The 16,383-nt window shown below is 37.2% G+C and overlaps 2 protein-coding genes across 2 annotated transcripts; one reads left to right on the forward strand and one right to left on the reverse strand.

Annotated features, from left to right (window-relative positions):
- Positions 1-758: 758 nt before the first annotated feature.
- LOC149402912 (uncharacterized) lies at positions 759-7,613 on the reverse strand. The gene is made up of 3 exons (XM_089608557.1): positions 7,386-7,613; positions 7,249-7,314; positions 759-794 (listed from the first exon to the last, which is right to left on the reverse strand). Exons 1-3 carry the CDS (start codon positions 7,611-7,613, stop codon positions 759-761), a joined length of 330 nt encoding a protein of 109 aa, XP_089464683.1.
- Positions 7,614-14,281: 6,668 nt separating this feature from the next.
- LOC149402913 (uncharacterized) lies at positions 14,282-14,773 on the forward strand. The gene has a single exon (XM_089608559.1). The coding sequence runs from the start codon at positions 14,282-14,284 to the stop codon at positions 14,771-14,773; it is 492 nt and encodes a 163-aa protein (XP_089464685.1).
- The last annotated feature ends 1,610 nt before the right edge of the window (positions 14,774-16,383 follow it).

Below are 16,383 nucleotides of genomic sequence, written 5' to 3' on the forward strand. Positions count from 1 at the left end.
TGTCATTATGTCAAATGGCTTCAATATCAATGAGTGTGACAAGTGTGTCTACATTAAAACGACCGAACCCAGTTATGTGATTTTGTGTTTATATGTAGATGATATGCTTATTGTTGGAAGTAAAGAAAGCATGATTAATTCCACAAAAGATATATTGAACTCGAGGTTTGATATGAAAGATTTGGGATTAGCCGATGTTATCTTGGGGATCAAGATTAAAGGAACATGAAATGGACTTGTTTTGAGTCAATCACACTATGTTGATAAAATTCTAGACAAATTTGTAAAGAATGATAATGGAGTCTCTAGAACAATAGACGCAAGTCAACATTTGTCTAAAAATAAAGGAGAAAGCGAGTCTCAAAACGAGTATGCTAGAATAATAGGGAGTCTAATGTACTTGATGAATTGTACTAGACTTGATTTAGCTTACTCTGTAAATAGACTTGTGAGATACATGAGTAATCCAAGTTCTGAACGCTAGAAAGCAATCGTGAAAGTACTGAGGTATTTACGATTTACTCGTGATTATGGTCTACACTATACTAGACATCCCGAAGTCATTGAAAGTTTCTCTGACGCGAGCTGGATATCTGATATACAAGACTCTAAAGCCACAAGTGGATATGTATTCACTTTAGGTGGTGCGGCTGTGTCGTGGAAATCCTCAAAACAAACTGTGATAACGAGATCCACGATGGAATCTGAGTTTGTTGCTTTGGATAAGTGTGGCGAAGAGGCTGAATGACTTAGAAACTTCATAGAGGATATTCCAAGTTGGACAACATCTGTGCCTGCAATATGTATATATTGCAATATAATCAATCTGCAAATGGTAGAGCACAAAGTGTTATGTACAATGGTAAGTCTAGACATAATACCATTAGACAACTTCTCTCTTCTGGAGTCATAAGTGTTGACTATGTAAGGTCCAAAGACAATATTGCGGATCCGCTAATCAAGGGGTTAAATAAGGACCAAGTAGAGAAGACGTCAATAGGAATGGGGCTAAAGCCCGTGATATAAAAACTTTTAGCCCAGGGAACCCAACCATGATGACTGGAGATCCCAAGAACTTGGTTCAAAATGACAACATAACTGCTAGGACGAAGTGAAGTCATTGGGGGGGGGGGGGGGGAGAGGAAATAACCCCGGTCTTATTCCTATGATAAAACGGTGACACCCGTACGAGGCTAAGCATTGTGCTTTTAATGATTCTTTGAAATTGGATCTTTAAGATTCCGAACGAGTAACGCAGGATTACTCTTTATTGAAAGAATCATCTCCGCTTCGAAAGAGAATTAATGGGATTTATTCTTTAGAAACTCTTACAGAACTAGGCGCATGCTCAAGGCCTAAACGAACATAACCATGAGAACTAAAACCTATGGTAGGAAGTATCAGTAAATTATATGCTTATCATTTATATACAAATGATTAATAGTTCAAGGACATCGCGTCTACTGAGTAGTCCATAAACATGACATATTTCCACGAGTGAAGGTTCAAAGATTTTGTCTATCACTTCCCGTTTTACTAACTAAATGAAGCTATCCTATACTGGTATTGACAGTAGAACCAATCACCATATTGAGTCGTGTCGAATCTTTTGTTGTCGTCATGCCATTTCATTCATGTGTGGATTGTTGGAATAGTCTTTTGTTGTCGTCATGCGATTTCATACATGTGGGGGATTGTTGGAATAGATTGAGAATATTGGTAATAAAAAGATTTTTTTTTATTATCACGAAAGATGTGATTTTCGAAAAATATTTGAGTAGGGTCCACTCATCGGAAATGTGTAATTCTTGCGTATTAAAATTCTTTGCAGAAAGGGGTATAATATCAATTAAAAGTTTTCAAAATCGGATCTATAGTGAATGAGAAATTGATGCTAAAATTATGCGTAAAGAACACATTTGTTATATGTAAATGAAGTGAATTTTAAGAGTCCCACATGGGTTGGGTAAGTGTGTTGTATTGTGTTTAAATGCTATCCTCTTTGGATAAGCAAGTGCAAGAGATGAGAGTATGGGTGGGTTAACTCTTAATCCCTCGTGCGCGCACACACACACACACGCGCGCCGCCGCCGAGCCGAGCCGGGCCGGGCTCGGGCTCGGGCTCGGGTTTTGGGTTTTGGGTTTCGGGAATGTCTCGGTCTCGATCTCGGTCTCGGGCTTGCGCATTAGGCCAATCCTTATCTTTTTATTCCAATTGTCAATTCATAAGTTTTTTAATTCCACAAATAACTTGTTTTGTTATGATGAGAATTAATGTTGTACCCTGCATTGAATGGCACAATGCTGGACGGTTTTGCATGCATTGAGTTGGGCGGTTTTGGTATCTGAAAGATTTCCAATAGAAGGCTGAGAAAAAAACGTTTGTCATTAGTACTAGTTAATGAGTTTAATTGCCATAATGGCTGGACGGTTTTGTGAGGCTCAAGGTTGTAACCTCTCTGAGACATTGCCCTATAAATAGAGGCATCTAACACACCAAGAAATCGATATTCTCTCCTCTCATTCTCTCCTCCAAAATTGCTTTGGTTTTATTCTAGTCGGTGATCTGTTCTGTTACGGGTTTTAGTTCGCCGGAGAAGTTCGTTGGCGTATAACTCTTCTCGTTTCCGCCGTTGTATCCTGGGAGGTGAATTGCTCGTCGATTTCGGCACCCCTGGGAGGGCAATACTACATTAAGGAAATCGTCGAATGGTCATCAGCCTTTGTTTTCCTGTCTTGTCTTCCGTTCATCTCCTCGTTTCTAATATTGTTGTTGTTATCTTTTATTTATTTTATATTTTCTACTATCAAGTTGTCTATTTTTCCCGAAATAAATAATATTTACGTAATATTTCTAACAAATAACGATGCATGCAACGTACTTGGAAGATGAAATATCTTAATTAAAAAAAAAATATGATTGGTTAGAAAAAATATACTACAAAAGTGAGGTACAAAATTATTCAATTAAAATTAAAAAAAATTCAATTTTCCTCGGCATTCTTGATCATCAAGGCTTAGATTTTAGGTGGTAAACGGGGTCTTAGAAGTTTCTAATTAATGAAAAATTAATTTTGATTAAAACTACCGGATAACTGATCTATAATATCTTGTCTAAAACACCATTAAATCATAGATACATGTTAACAGTTTGTTGTGTAGGTGTTAGTTTAAATCTTTAGTCAATTATAACACTCTTCACTATTGGGACCACAATATGTTGTAATAGTCAAAACCGTCATACATGTGTCAAAGCATCACGCCTTTCATGAAATATTGGAACATATTAATGTCAAGATGCATTTTATAAAGGGTAAAATTGAAAATTTAAGGGTGTCCACATACAAAAACTATGCGGACATGATAGATTAAGACGTTTTGGAGTAGATAATTTATAATGTTTAAAAGTCGAGTCAATTTGAGTAGGTGATGAATATAAATCAGTGTTGGTCTTTACTTATGGTCTTTTACATCTTAGATTATATTTGAATTCGCTCAAGGGCTAGTTAGAAATGTAATGTAATTTCTCTATGCAAGGTTGTGTATTTGATTTGCAATGGGATTGGATTTATTTTTTTCTTCATGTAGTTTCGTATTGGTTGATTTTAGTTTGACATTTTCACATAGAGATTCATGAATTTAATTACTGGCTAAAACAAAACCATTCGCTCTTAAGACAGTAATGTGGTCCGTACTCCGTAGGCTATTTCGTGGTCATTACTTCTGTTTGAACTACGAATTCTTTTTATATTGAAATTTATTCATGTTTTCTTAATGAAATAAATAAGATCGTTTGATAAACAATGGGTTCCAAACTTCCAATTCCGAATCTAATGAAGATAGTGGTACTAGTTTGCCACGTAATTCTTAGAGTAGAAAATGAATAATTTTAGCAATTTAATACCAAGCAACCTCTCTAAATTCTCCTTCTATGTTTTTTTTGAAGGACTCTAAAATCTCCTTCAGAGCATAGACAAACTCCACCCGAACATCATTCCCACTGAATGGGATAAGGGTGGAGTCCACCCGATCTGCATTTCCCACGCCAAAATGGCGTGGGTTCTTAATTGCTTTTGGTGTCGCGCCAAATATGGCGCGACACTATTCACTGCAATAAAAAAAAAAATTAGTCCATGTAAAGTTATAATTTATATATTTGCACTGATTTATAAAATTATATCATATTTATCCTTAAATTATTCATATTTTATATTTTCAATTTATTTTCAAATACAACATTGACGTTTGGAGTTTGAGAAAAACTAAAATGACATCAATATTAATACCGAAACGAAATAACATTACAACGACATCGAAATGCAAAAAAAAATACATTAAAATAAAAAAAAACACAATATAATAAAATAAAATTGAAAATAAAATTACATGACATAAACTAATACTCGGGAAGATTAGCGTCGGATCCTCCAAAACCGGAGAAATATTGCGAATATTAATCGAAATTAGGAAGTGGTATTTGAGATTGTTGTTGTTCGGCTCTCTTTTGAAAAATCTTGGCTTTTTCAGCTGCTCAAGAAGTATATTTCCTTCATCAACCTTGCTGATGGAGGACCCTACTTCGTCATCCTTTTTCATTTTTAGTTTGGCTTTTTTCAATCCAATTGATCGCTCAGAAGGAGATGGTTTGTCACGACCCGCGAGCCGAAATTCGCCCGCGAGCCGCGGCAGAGATCTCTGTATCTTACTTAACATAAAATAAAATTCATAAAAATTTTGGTGGAAGCGCTTCCGGAAAACATTTTCTAAAAAAAAAACTTTTAAAATATTTACATAAGCGTCTCAAAATTATGGGCGAATTTTTCGTTTTTCATATAACATACTATTTTAAACTTTACAACAAAAAGACTCATCTTTTTAAAAACGAAACAGACTAATTCGCCCTTGACTTAGCTACAAGTCGGCAGCCGTACATACACACGCCTACTTACTTATCGGGTTTTGTTGATGCTCTGCTTAATCTTCTTTAGCTTTGCCTTTATCTACAATATCAAGATAATAACTGTGAGTCGAAAGACTCAGTAAGCGGATATCTATATAACTAATGCATCGTGCACATAACACGTAAGCAATACATTACATGCAGTTCATCTCTTATCATAACTTGCGGAAGTATCGGCTTAGGTCCCGATAGATTCACCTTACTTAAGAATCAATCGGCTTAGGTCCCGATAGATCCACCTTTCTTAAGAATCAATCGGCTTAGGTCCCGATAGATTCATCTTACTTAGGAATCACTCGGCTTAGGTCCCGAGAGATTCCTCTTACTTTAGAATTCACCAGCTTAGGTCCCGGTGATTCACATCATAACATACTTTCATCATAATCTATGGAATTATCAGCTTAGGTCCCGATAACTCCTCTTACTTGAGAATATGCCAGCTTAGGTCCCGGCAATTCCCATCATACAATAAATTTCCTGCTCGGGATCCCTTAATGATATCCGCACGACACATGTCTTATTGGCGCCAGATAGGAGGGTGCACAGTCTTCTGCCTAATCCCCATGTGGTACCAGCACGAAGCATAATAGGTACCTGCTAACATGGGGTATATGTCGGAGGCGGTACCATTCCATGTTTTCTCTTTAATTAACCTAATATCAGAGACTGTTTAGTTCGGGTTCAATCCCGATCTTACATATATTCTTTTTCGCTTATTAATTCGTGACTTATAAGATCTCAGGATGTGACTCCCAGAGATCCTATCATAATATCCTAGCTTTTGAATACGAGTCTTAATCACAGTCTCTCATAATCCAGTTCACTAGGACTGGATCTCTTAGGGGGAACTAACTAAACACGTAACAAAGGCTCGGGTTCCTAGTTACCTCTAGCCATTTTTGTTAGCCGGACTAATTCTGTTTTCCAGTTCGTTAGTGGCTTAAAGCCCTTAATCTTGATAGTGACTTATCTTTTGGCTCTTCATAATCTTGCTTACTAGAAAGCACATAAAAAAATGCACGTAGAATATATGTGTATATATATAGATATATATATAATATTTCTTGATATTGTAGGTGCCTAAAAATTCACTTACCCGGATATGATTCTTTCGAATCCTGAGATCTTCTCTTCCAGAAAAAAGGGTTCTTCTTAACTTCACGTATAACCCAGTCCACGTGAGCTCCTTCCTGCTCGCTGCTAATCCTTATAGCAATATGGACTTATCTATGGAAGAGAAAGATCGAACATGGAGCGTACTTAGTATCTCGTCCACTGATCTACTAACATACATACTGCTACTGGAAAGAAAGCTCATAAGGAACGTATTCAAAACGTCCTCCTAGACACGTTACTCGGAGCGTCTAAAAAAAACGAGCATCAGAGAGTACACGAGAACAAACAGAGATACAGAAAAGAATCGACGCCTAAAAATAAGGCGCTGACATAACTTCTCTGATCTAAGCTAAGAAACGTTCCATACTATTCGACCACCTATTCTTTTGACTTGTCTCTTTTCTTTCTTTCTTTCTCCTCCTTTCTTTCTCTTCTTTTTTCTTCTTCTTCTTCTTTTTCTCGCGTGGGATTGTGTGGTTTGGCCGATCAAGTGATATACATCACTTAAGATAAAATTTCACTTCTTCCTTCCACTCGGCAAAGTGATAAACATCACTTAAAAAATATCTCATTTCTTTGATTGATGACGTGGCAAGGCAATCCTTATCCTATTATTCACAAACCAATCTCTTTTTTTTTGTTTTCTTTCAAATGGGTCCCTTAAAAATCATTACAACCAAGTCATCTTCATATAATTATTTTATTAAATCCATAACCGAACCGATTATAATTATATGATTCGAATTGAGAATTTTCTCGTTCGTTCTCAATTAATTAAAATATATTTAAGGTTTCTCGGAATTAATTCTCGTCCTTGAGAATTTATTTCTTAAATTAATTTCCGGGATATTTCCTCGGAATTAATTTATTAATCGAGATAAACTCGAAAATTCCTTTATTTACTCCGAGATTTCTCCTTACCTTAATATATTTTAAATCAATCCGATAAATCTATTGGAGCATAATTCACTCGAGAATTTAGTTGTAACAATGGAAAGCTCATTTATTATTTCCAAATATGAGTGACGCAAAAGCTCGTCCTTACATGGTTGTCTAGTGGACTCGGGAGTTTGTTGTTCGGACTCTGAAAAAGAACACAAATCTCGAGATCTTTGTTTGGCACTTGAGGCTCCGTCTTGAAATTTTTCAAAATTCTTAATGATATTCCACACATGATCAAACTTCCAACCTCTCTTGAATTTTTCATCATCTACAAGCAACACTTTAGCTTGATCCATCTGCAAGTTGATATAACCAATTACAATTACGTAAAATTGAAAAAGAAGATAAAAATAGCTAAAATACTCACAATATCTTCAGCTGAAGCACCGCTCAGGTGTCTATTCTCAATTTTCCGAATGCATGCATGCATTTTCCTTGTAGCTTTCTCAATTAATTGGATTTGAGACTGGATTGATCGCTTTGAACGCATCTCTGAAGTTGGTTTTTTTGCATTGTTGTAGTTATCTTTATCACGACTCCAAAAACTATCAGATGATTGATATATACCAATGATAGGGTCTTGAGAAATCTCCATGTAAACTCGACAATTCTAGAAGCTTGGCTTGCCATTTTTTGTAATGTATCTTACTCAGAATTTTTTTGGATGAAAACACAACTTATGGAAGATACTATTTATAGAAAATTTTCTCACTCAAAAACTCATACATAATCTCACGCTTCCCGACCCGAGTATGATGCGATGTGACCACTCAATGTCATCACTCTTACAAGATTCTCACACTTCCCAACCTAGGTCTGAAGTGATATGACAACTAAATGTCATCACTCATCAAGGCTCTCACACTTCTTGAACCGGCTCTAACACTCAATACCCTATAAATAGTGTAATTCAAATGAATTTTAATTAACATTCTCTCAACACACTTAATCTCTCATCACTCATCTCTCAAAATGAATTTTAATTTATCTTCTTCATCTTCTTCCTCTGATGACAATATTCTACTTCAAATGGCTCAAATTGATGAGCAATGGGATGTTATATTTCATCAAATTATCCAAAATAATCTCACGACCATGCAAATTATCAATCAACATGCCGTCAACCAAATCACCGAGCGCAACATATGAGGCTCGATTCCAGGACATGCTTTCATCAATCAGGATCGAGAGAGTGCAGACTGACGACTGTTCAAAAACCCCATTGTACAATGAGACCGTATTCCGTCGGAAGTATCAAATGTCTCGTTCTTTATTCCTACGAATAGAAGATGCCGTTAAAAGTCATGACAACTATTTTGTACAACGGGTGGATATCGCTGGCAGACTTGGGTTGTCACCACTTCAAAAAATAACTGTTGTATTTTGGATGCTGGTATACAATCTTCCAGCAGATGCCACAGACGAGTACTACAAAATAGCAGAGTCGACGACAATTGAAAGCCCGAAGAGGTTTTGCCGAGCAATGGTGGAGGTATTTTCTAAGAAATATTTAAGATCACCAACTCCTAATGATGTTGCTAGACTTCTCCATATAGGTATCGGTCAAATCGTCCGCAGGTACATAAACTGCTTGAATAGAAGTTATGGAACCCTCTTTGGTAAGTCCTATCTTGTTCAGACCGATAAAGAAAGCTTGAGATTCCCCAATATCATGCTAAGAATAGCTAGGATTTCCAGAAGAAGATGCCATCCTTCCCCCTCTTACTAGGAATGTTGGGCAGTTTGGATTGCATGCATTGGAAATGGAAAAATTGTCCTACCGCGTGGGCCGGACAATATACGGGTCGTAGCGGAAAACCTACAATTATTCTAGAAGTTGTGGCTGATTATGATCTTTGGATATGGCACGCTTATTTTGGTATGCCGAGAAGCAACAATGACATCAACGTGTTAGAGTCTTCTCACCTATTTTCCAATCTCACTCTAGGTATTGCTCCTCTCGCTCATTATGTCAAACAGGGAAATGAGTATAATATGGGTTACTATTTGGTTGATAATATATATCCAAAATGGTCCACTATTGTTCAAACTATTCTAGAACCACGTGGCCGAAAAAAAAGTATTTTGCAATGAGGCAAGAATCCAGTAGAAAAGACGTAGAACGTGCATTTCGAGTACTCCAAGAACGGTTTGCAATTGTGGCGGGACCATCAAGATTTTGGAGAAAATATATCTTAAAAGATATAATGACTACATGCATAATTACGCATAACATGATAATAGAGGATGAGCGTGATCTTAGCGTGCCCATTGAAGTTAACAGAGAAACGCCACCATATGTGGTTGAATTAGAGGAGAATGATACACGATTTCAAGAGTTTTTCACTCGTTACAGAAAAATAAGAGACAAAGATGCATATATCGCGCTTTGAAAAGCTTTGATCGACCATTTGTGGGAGGGATATTCTAATTCGGATGTGTAATTGTACTTTTTTTTATTTTATTTTATGTTTTTTTTTTGTATTGTATTTTTGTTTTAATAAATATTAAGTTTAGTTTGAGTTAATTTGTATTTTGAATTATTTTATGGAGTAATATTTTATTATTAAATAATGAATAAGCGGTATCATTGAAAGATATTAAATAAATATAAGAATACATAAATAAATAAGAGAAAGCTAAATATAAAATTAATATTTCAATTTGGTGTAAAAAATAGAGTTCGGTTGGAGATGAGGTTGTGTTTGATGTGACATGTACTGCGAAATAGAGTAGAAAATAGTGTAATCGGGTGGAGTTGGTCTTACGAGTGTACAAGAAGAATTAGTTGTATTTATATTCGCACACATAGAGGCCCTATAGCCTATGTGCCTAGCTATATTACAGAGATCGTCATCAGAATCAGATCAGAGAGATAAGCTATAGGCAACTCACTCTACTCAACTCCTCTCTGGCCATGAATTCTATTAAATTATAAACACAAACTATTTAAGATAACTCAATAAATAATGAAATAAAGTTGGTGCACATTGTACTTTGGGAAGAAAAAATAAAAATTCTTGCAGTTATATTCCATAAAAAAAATAACTAAGCCTTTGATTAGACACAACGCAAGCATGTCATTCTACTAAAAAAGGACGGCACTGTCTTCGCCTTGTCCTGCTACCTTACATCCCCATTTAATCTCTCTCTCTCTCTCTCTAGTTTACACATATATGTACATCAGGTACGAAGTCATGAATTCAAGTTAGGGGGCCTAATATGCGAAGAAAAAAAAAGTTGAGTGAGGGTTAATTTGTAAATATTTGTGGTAAATTTAAAAACTGTGAAAAGAGTGCAATTTTTTTAGGAGGGGCTATAGCATGCCCTGAGCACCATTTGGCTTCGTGCATATACACACCTGTGGCAAATATTGTATTACAGGTGTGTGTAGTTAATTAGGGTTGGTTTTCTCACATATGATTCTGTTTCAGACCAGACAGTTCACTTATAAGATCATCTCTTTGCCCAACAAGTTTTTTTCTTACATCACTTGCTTGGTGGATGAGAGAGATTATGAATAAGCACATGTTATTTTCTGGTCTATTGTTAGAAAAATTCAGTTTGGAAAGTCAAGGTGGAATCTCTCAAAAAAAAAGTTAATGAGGAAAATAAAATATTTGACACGAAAATATTATAATAATAAAAAGTGGAGTCATGATTAGATGGATTCTTATATTTTCACGTGAAAATAGTTGTTAATCCAAGAAACATAAATCTCACTCTTGTTTATTCTTTTTAAAACTAGATCATGCCTTCTTTTTTCATATTATTTTGGGTTATATTGGTATATACTCACACGATTATAAAGGTTTTGGTTTTAGCCAATCTTTACTTAATTTTCGGTAAATAGTCACACCCATCAATTAACAAGTTAAAAGACCAAAAAGACCTAAAAAATATCCCGCACATTTTGAAGCAGAATAATTAAAAAATTAATACATAAATTTGGTCAAAATAACTGTTCGCGCAATTCCAGGAAGAAAATTAAACGTCATTAATTAATTACCATAAATTTCAAACTATATAGTCTTCCTGTGAGCGATCAGACCCAGAACTATGAACGGCATCGATGTCACCACGTTCGCGATCCTCTCTGCTGCGTTTTCGTCTCTCCCGCACCCACCGCACTCTTCACTGCTCCACGGGGGCACTGTGTGGAGCTTGAACGACGACGAAGAGGTGTACGGAGCGGCACGGACTTCGCGAAGCCCTTCCTCCAAGACCCTGTTACGAATCATCGCCTTCGACGGTGATTGATGGACACGAATGACAACAACACACTTTTGATATCTCTGTGCGTATGCATATTATTACAGCGAAGCAATGCAAAGAGATTTGAGTCGCGCACGGATCTACTTTCCTCAGCAACATAATATGATTCTCTCCCCAATATTCTATTATATATTCTTCCTCAGCAATGCAGAGTTTTTTTTTTTTTTTTTGTAAATGAGTATTGTTAACGTACAACGAAGAAATTTACAGTACAGAAATATGTTAATATGTTAATGAGTCACGTAAATGTATGTTTTGCAAAATAGGATGATTTGCGTGACGAGGAAGATGAGTTTCAATGGTCATGAGTTAAGGATCGATTTCATTGTCTTAGAAATGAAAGACTTTGATGCCATCTTGGGTATGGACTTCTTAGGCTAGAATAATGCAATGATCGATTGTCGCCGAAAAAGGGTAATCTTCAAACCGGTAACGGGAAGAGGGTTTACCTTTGAAGGAAGGCCACTCAAGAAATCTAAGATGTTGGTGTCAGCATTACAAGCTAGAAGATTGATGAGTAAAGGGTGTTATGGATTCCTAGCGTCGGTAGTGGACAAGACTAAGGATGTAGAAGCAACTCCTGACGATGTGCCAGTGGTGAGGGATTATGTAGATGTTTTTCCCGAAGAATTACCAGGCTTAGCTCCAGAGCATGAGATTTCTTTTGGGATTGAATTACTACCTGGTACGGGACCGATCTCTAAGGCCCTTTACCGAATGGCGCCAGCTGAACTCAAGGAGCTACAAACACAACTTCAAGAGTTGTTGGATAAAGGATTCATCCGTCCAAGTCATTCACCATGGGGAGCACCGGTTTTATTCGTGAAGAAGAAGGATGGATCTTTCCGTATGTGCATCGACTACAGAGAGCTTAACAAGGTCACCGTCAAGAACAAGTATCCGCTTCCTAGGATTGATGACTTGTTTGACCAACTCAAGGGAGCAAAAGTATTTTCGAAGATTGACTTGCGATCCGGCTATCATCAATTACGAGTCAAAGAGGACGACATTCCAAAGACTGCTTTTCGCACCCGCTACGGTCATTACGAGTTCACGGTCATGCCTTTTGGACTCACTAACGCCCCAGCAGCCTTCATGGATATGATGAATAGGATCTTTAGCGACGTCTTGGATAAATTTGTAATAGTCTTCATTGATGACATTCTGATTTACTCTAAGAGTGTCGAAGATCACGAAGAACACCTGCGAGTTGCACTACAGACTTTGAGACGACATCAACTATATGCCAAATTCTCGAAGTGCGAATTTTGGCTGGATAAGGTGCATTTCCTTGGTCACGTGGTTTCTAAGGATGGGATCTCCGTTGATCCTTCCAAGATAGAATCCGTCAATGATTGGAAACCGCCTCGAAGTGTGACAGAGATCAGGAGTTTTCTCGGTTTAGCAGGCTACTATAGAAGATTTGTTGAAGGGTTTTCTACATTAGCTGCTCCACTCACCGCCCTCACGAAGAAAGATAAGAAGTATGAGTGGACCGAGAAGTGTGAAGAGAGTTTTCGCGAGTTGAAGAGAAGACTCACCAGCGCGCCAATACTTATAGTCCCTGAAAGTGGAGAACCTTTGTCTATTTACAGCGACGCGTCAAAGACAGGTCTTGGTGCTGTGTTAATGCAAAACGGCAAAGTAGTGGCTTATGCGTCACAACAACTCAAAAATCACGAGAGGAATTATCCTACTCATGATTTGGAGTTAGCCGCAGTGGTTTTTGCCCTCAAGATTTGGAGACACTACCTGTATGGTGTTCGGTGTGAGATATTTACCGATCATAAGAGCTTAAAGTATATTTTCACTCAAAAGGAGTTGAATATGAGGCAAAGAAGGTGGCTAGAATTGGTTAAGGACTACGACTGTGGTATCCATTACCACCCCGGAAAGGCAAACGTGGTAGCAGATGCCTTAAGTAGGAAGGGTGAGGCTAGTCTATCGATGATGCGAGCTTTATCTCCTCAACTCACTGATGAAATCAACAATTTAGGGGTTGAAATTATCACACAAGGATTAGCCAATATGACCTTACAGTCAGATCTTTTTGAGAGGATCAAGGAAGCGCAAATGCGTGATCCGGAGATGTCAAAGTTGAAGGACGATGCGTTGGAAAGCCAAGAGTCAAAATTTTCCATTTCGGAGAATGATGTACTCTTTTTCGATGGAAGGATTTGTTTACCCAACGAAGATGAGTTACGAATGCAAATTCTTACCGAAGCACATGAGACACCGTATTCAGTTCACCCAGGTTCCACGAAGATGTATCAAGACCTCCGAGAACACTTTTGGTGGAACGGAATGAAGGGTGACGTTGCAAAGTTTGTCAGTAAATGTCTTACCTGCCAGAAAGTGAAAGCCGAACATCAACGACCAGCTGGAGAATTACAGCCAATCGAAGTTCCTGAATGGAAGTGGGAACAAATCACAATGGATTTTGTGGTTGGATTACCTAAGACGGTTGAGGGTTATGATGCTATCTGGGTAGTGGTGGACCGTTTGACCAAGTCTGCTAGGTTTATCCCGATGAAGGTCACGTACTCCGTGGAGAAGTTGGCTGAGTTATACGTGAATAACGTGGTGAGACTGCATGGCGTTCCTCTATCCATCATCTCAGATCGCGATGGACGTTTCACTTCTAACTTTTGGAGGTGCGTGCAAAAGTCGCTGGGATCGCAACTGAAGTTTAGCACCGCTATTCATCCCCAAACGGATGGCCAATCCGAGAGGACGATTCAAACCCTAGAGGATATGCTAAGGGCATGTGTCATGGATTTTGGTGGGAGTTGGAGTAAGAGGCTGCCACTTATTGAATTCTCATACAACAACAGCTACCAAGCCTCAATCGGCGTTGCACCGTATGAAGCTCTCTATGGGAGAAAGTGCCGATCTCCAATTCGCTGGTTTGAAGCGGGAGAAAATAATCTCGAGAAAACAGATTTTATCCGAGACACAACAGAGGCTATCAAGAAAATTCGTGATCGAATGGGAACTGCCCAAAGTCGACAGAAAAGTTACGCCGATAAGAGAAGACGACCTTTGGAATTTCAAGTCGGAGATTTGGTGTTCTTGAAGGTAGCACCTCTCAAGGGTGTGATGAGGTTCGGCAAGAAGGGAAAGTTGATCCCGAGGTACATTGGTCCTTTCGAGATCATAGAAAGAATCGGAAAAGTGGCCTACCATCTAGCCCTGAATCCCGAGTTAGCATTGGTGCACAATGTGTTTCATGTCTCGATGCTCAAGAAGTACCTACCTGACCCAACGCACGACTTAATCCAAGAGCCCATCGAAGTTCACGAAGACTTGACGTATGAAGAGAAACCTGTCCAGATTCTCGATCGAGAAGAGAAAGTTTTGAGGAACAAGGTGATTCCTTTGGTAAAAGTGCTATGGCGGAATCATAAGATCGAAGAAGCTACTTGGGAACGGGAAGAAGACATGAAAACACGATATCCCGATCTTTTCAGAGATTTTTAGTATGTCCAAGTAAGAATTCTTATGTTTTTCTCGACTTTTGTTAATTTTCGGGACGAAAATTCTAATAAGTAGGGGAGATTGTGAAATCCCAATTTTTTTTAGCTTAATTAAAAAGCTAAAATTTTTGTGTTCGAGTTACGTTAGTTTTTTTTAATAAAGTAGTAGTAAATGATTTATTTATGTGGTAGTTTTTGAAGTTTTACTTTTTTTATGTGTACTTTAGAGTGTTTTTAATTTTATTATGCTCTTTAGATTATAAAATATGGATATAATATATATAAGTTATATAATATTTATAAATTATATATTATAAATAATATTTTTGTGATTCTTTTTGGAAACGTTAGTTTTAAGTGTCGTCTATCTAAATCTGCAATCGAAAAATATTTTTATGAAATACAGAATATTTTCCGATTATTTTCAAATCGGCGCACAGACCTGAGACCTATTCTCGATTTTCAGACTTTAAACGCTTACTTTGGATTCAACAAATTTGGTTTTGCGTTGATTCTTTTTGGAAACTTTAGGTTTAAATGTCTTCTATCTAAAACTTTAATCGAAAAATATTTTTATCAAATACTGAATATTTTCTGATTATTTTCAAAACGGTGCGCAGACAGTTTTTGACAAAAACTTTAAAGTTAGATCTTAGCACTTCTTTTATTTTTAATAAATAGTTAAAATATTATTTTGGCCGTGATGCCTTTACAAAAAGTGCTCAAAATTATATTTGATACGTACTTGATTTTTTACAAAAGTTTTTCCAGAGTTTCAGTTTTCTCCGAAACCCTAATAGCCAAGGGTATTTTAGTAATTTCACGTCGGATCTTGTTTCTGAAAATTTCCAGAAACTAAGTCATGTATTAAATCCTTTTCTTACGTGATAAGTAATAGTCAACCTTTTCCGTTTAGGTTCCGAGTCATTAAGAGCATCCTTTTCCTTGGACGGTCTTCGATCGTAATTCCGATATCCAGGTGAGAATAATCTCACTGCAACACGGATTAGTTCAAAATATACTAAGTATTATGTGATATGAAGTATTTATGTATTGTGTGAATTTGTGTGTGTGCGTGTTTGTTCGGAATGTGCTTGTTATGATATGATATGACGATATGTGAGTTTATGTTATTATCTTATGTTGTGTGTTAGAATATCTATAACACGTCTTATGTTTCTAGCTATGTTATCATGTATGTTTTTATCTTATGTCGCTCATGTTTTTAACGTAATAAACACGATTAATAAGTTAAGTAAGCAAGAGAGTCGTACCGCCTCGAATTACGGAGGTACCTAGAGGAATTTCTCGAGCCGAACTACGGGCTCACATAGAGAGTTCCTCATATGTTTATGTATGTGACGGGGCGTACTATGGGAGGTCGCAGCCCCATGGTTCGTTACCAAAGTGTACACTGAAATCGGTACGGCTACTCTAGGGGACCCCCGAACTAAAATACGATAGACTTTTAATAGGGTATCTCATGTCACGGTTAAATTTAAAATACTAATAACCGGTTCATGCATTTTATTTTATTACTTATGTTTTGTGAGTTATAGTTATTCTCGCTGAGCGTTAGCTCACTCTATGTTTATACGTCCGTGTTGTAGGTAA

This window comes from Urtica dioica, chromosome 3 (assembly GCF_054948205.1).
Source record: "Urtica dioica subsp. dioica isolate 48M chromosome 3, U.dioica_male_clone48M_v1_H2, whole genome shotgun sequence".
NCBI lineage: Eukaryota > Viridiplantae > Streptophyta > Magnoliopsida > Rosales > Urticaceae > Urtica > Urtica dioica.

Coding starts and splice junctions, on each gene's coding strand:
- LOC149402913 (XM_089608559.1), top strand. CDS start 14,282: ATGGGAACTGCCCAAAGTCGACAGAAAAGTTACGCCGATAAGAGAAGA.
- LOC149402912 (XM_089608557.1), bottom strand. CDS start 7,613: ATGGAGATTTCTCAAGACCCTATCATTGGTATATATCAATCATCTGAT. Junction 7,315..7,385: donor GTGCTTCAGCTGAAGATATT/GTGAGTATTTTA, acceptor ATCAACTTGCAG/ATGGATCAAGCTAAAGTGTT. Junction 795..7,248: donor GAGGTTGGAAGTTTGATCAT/GTGTGGAATATC, acceptor TACATATTGCAG/GCACAGATGTTGTCCAACTT.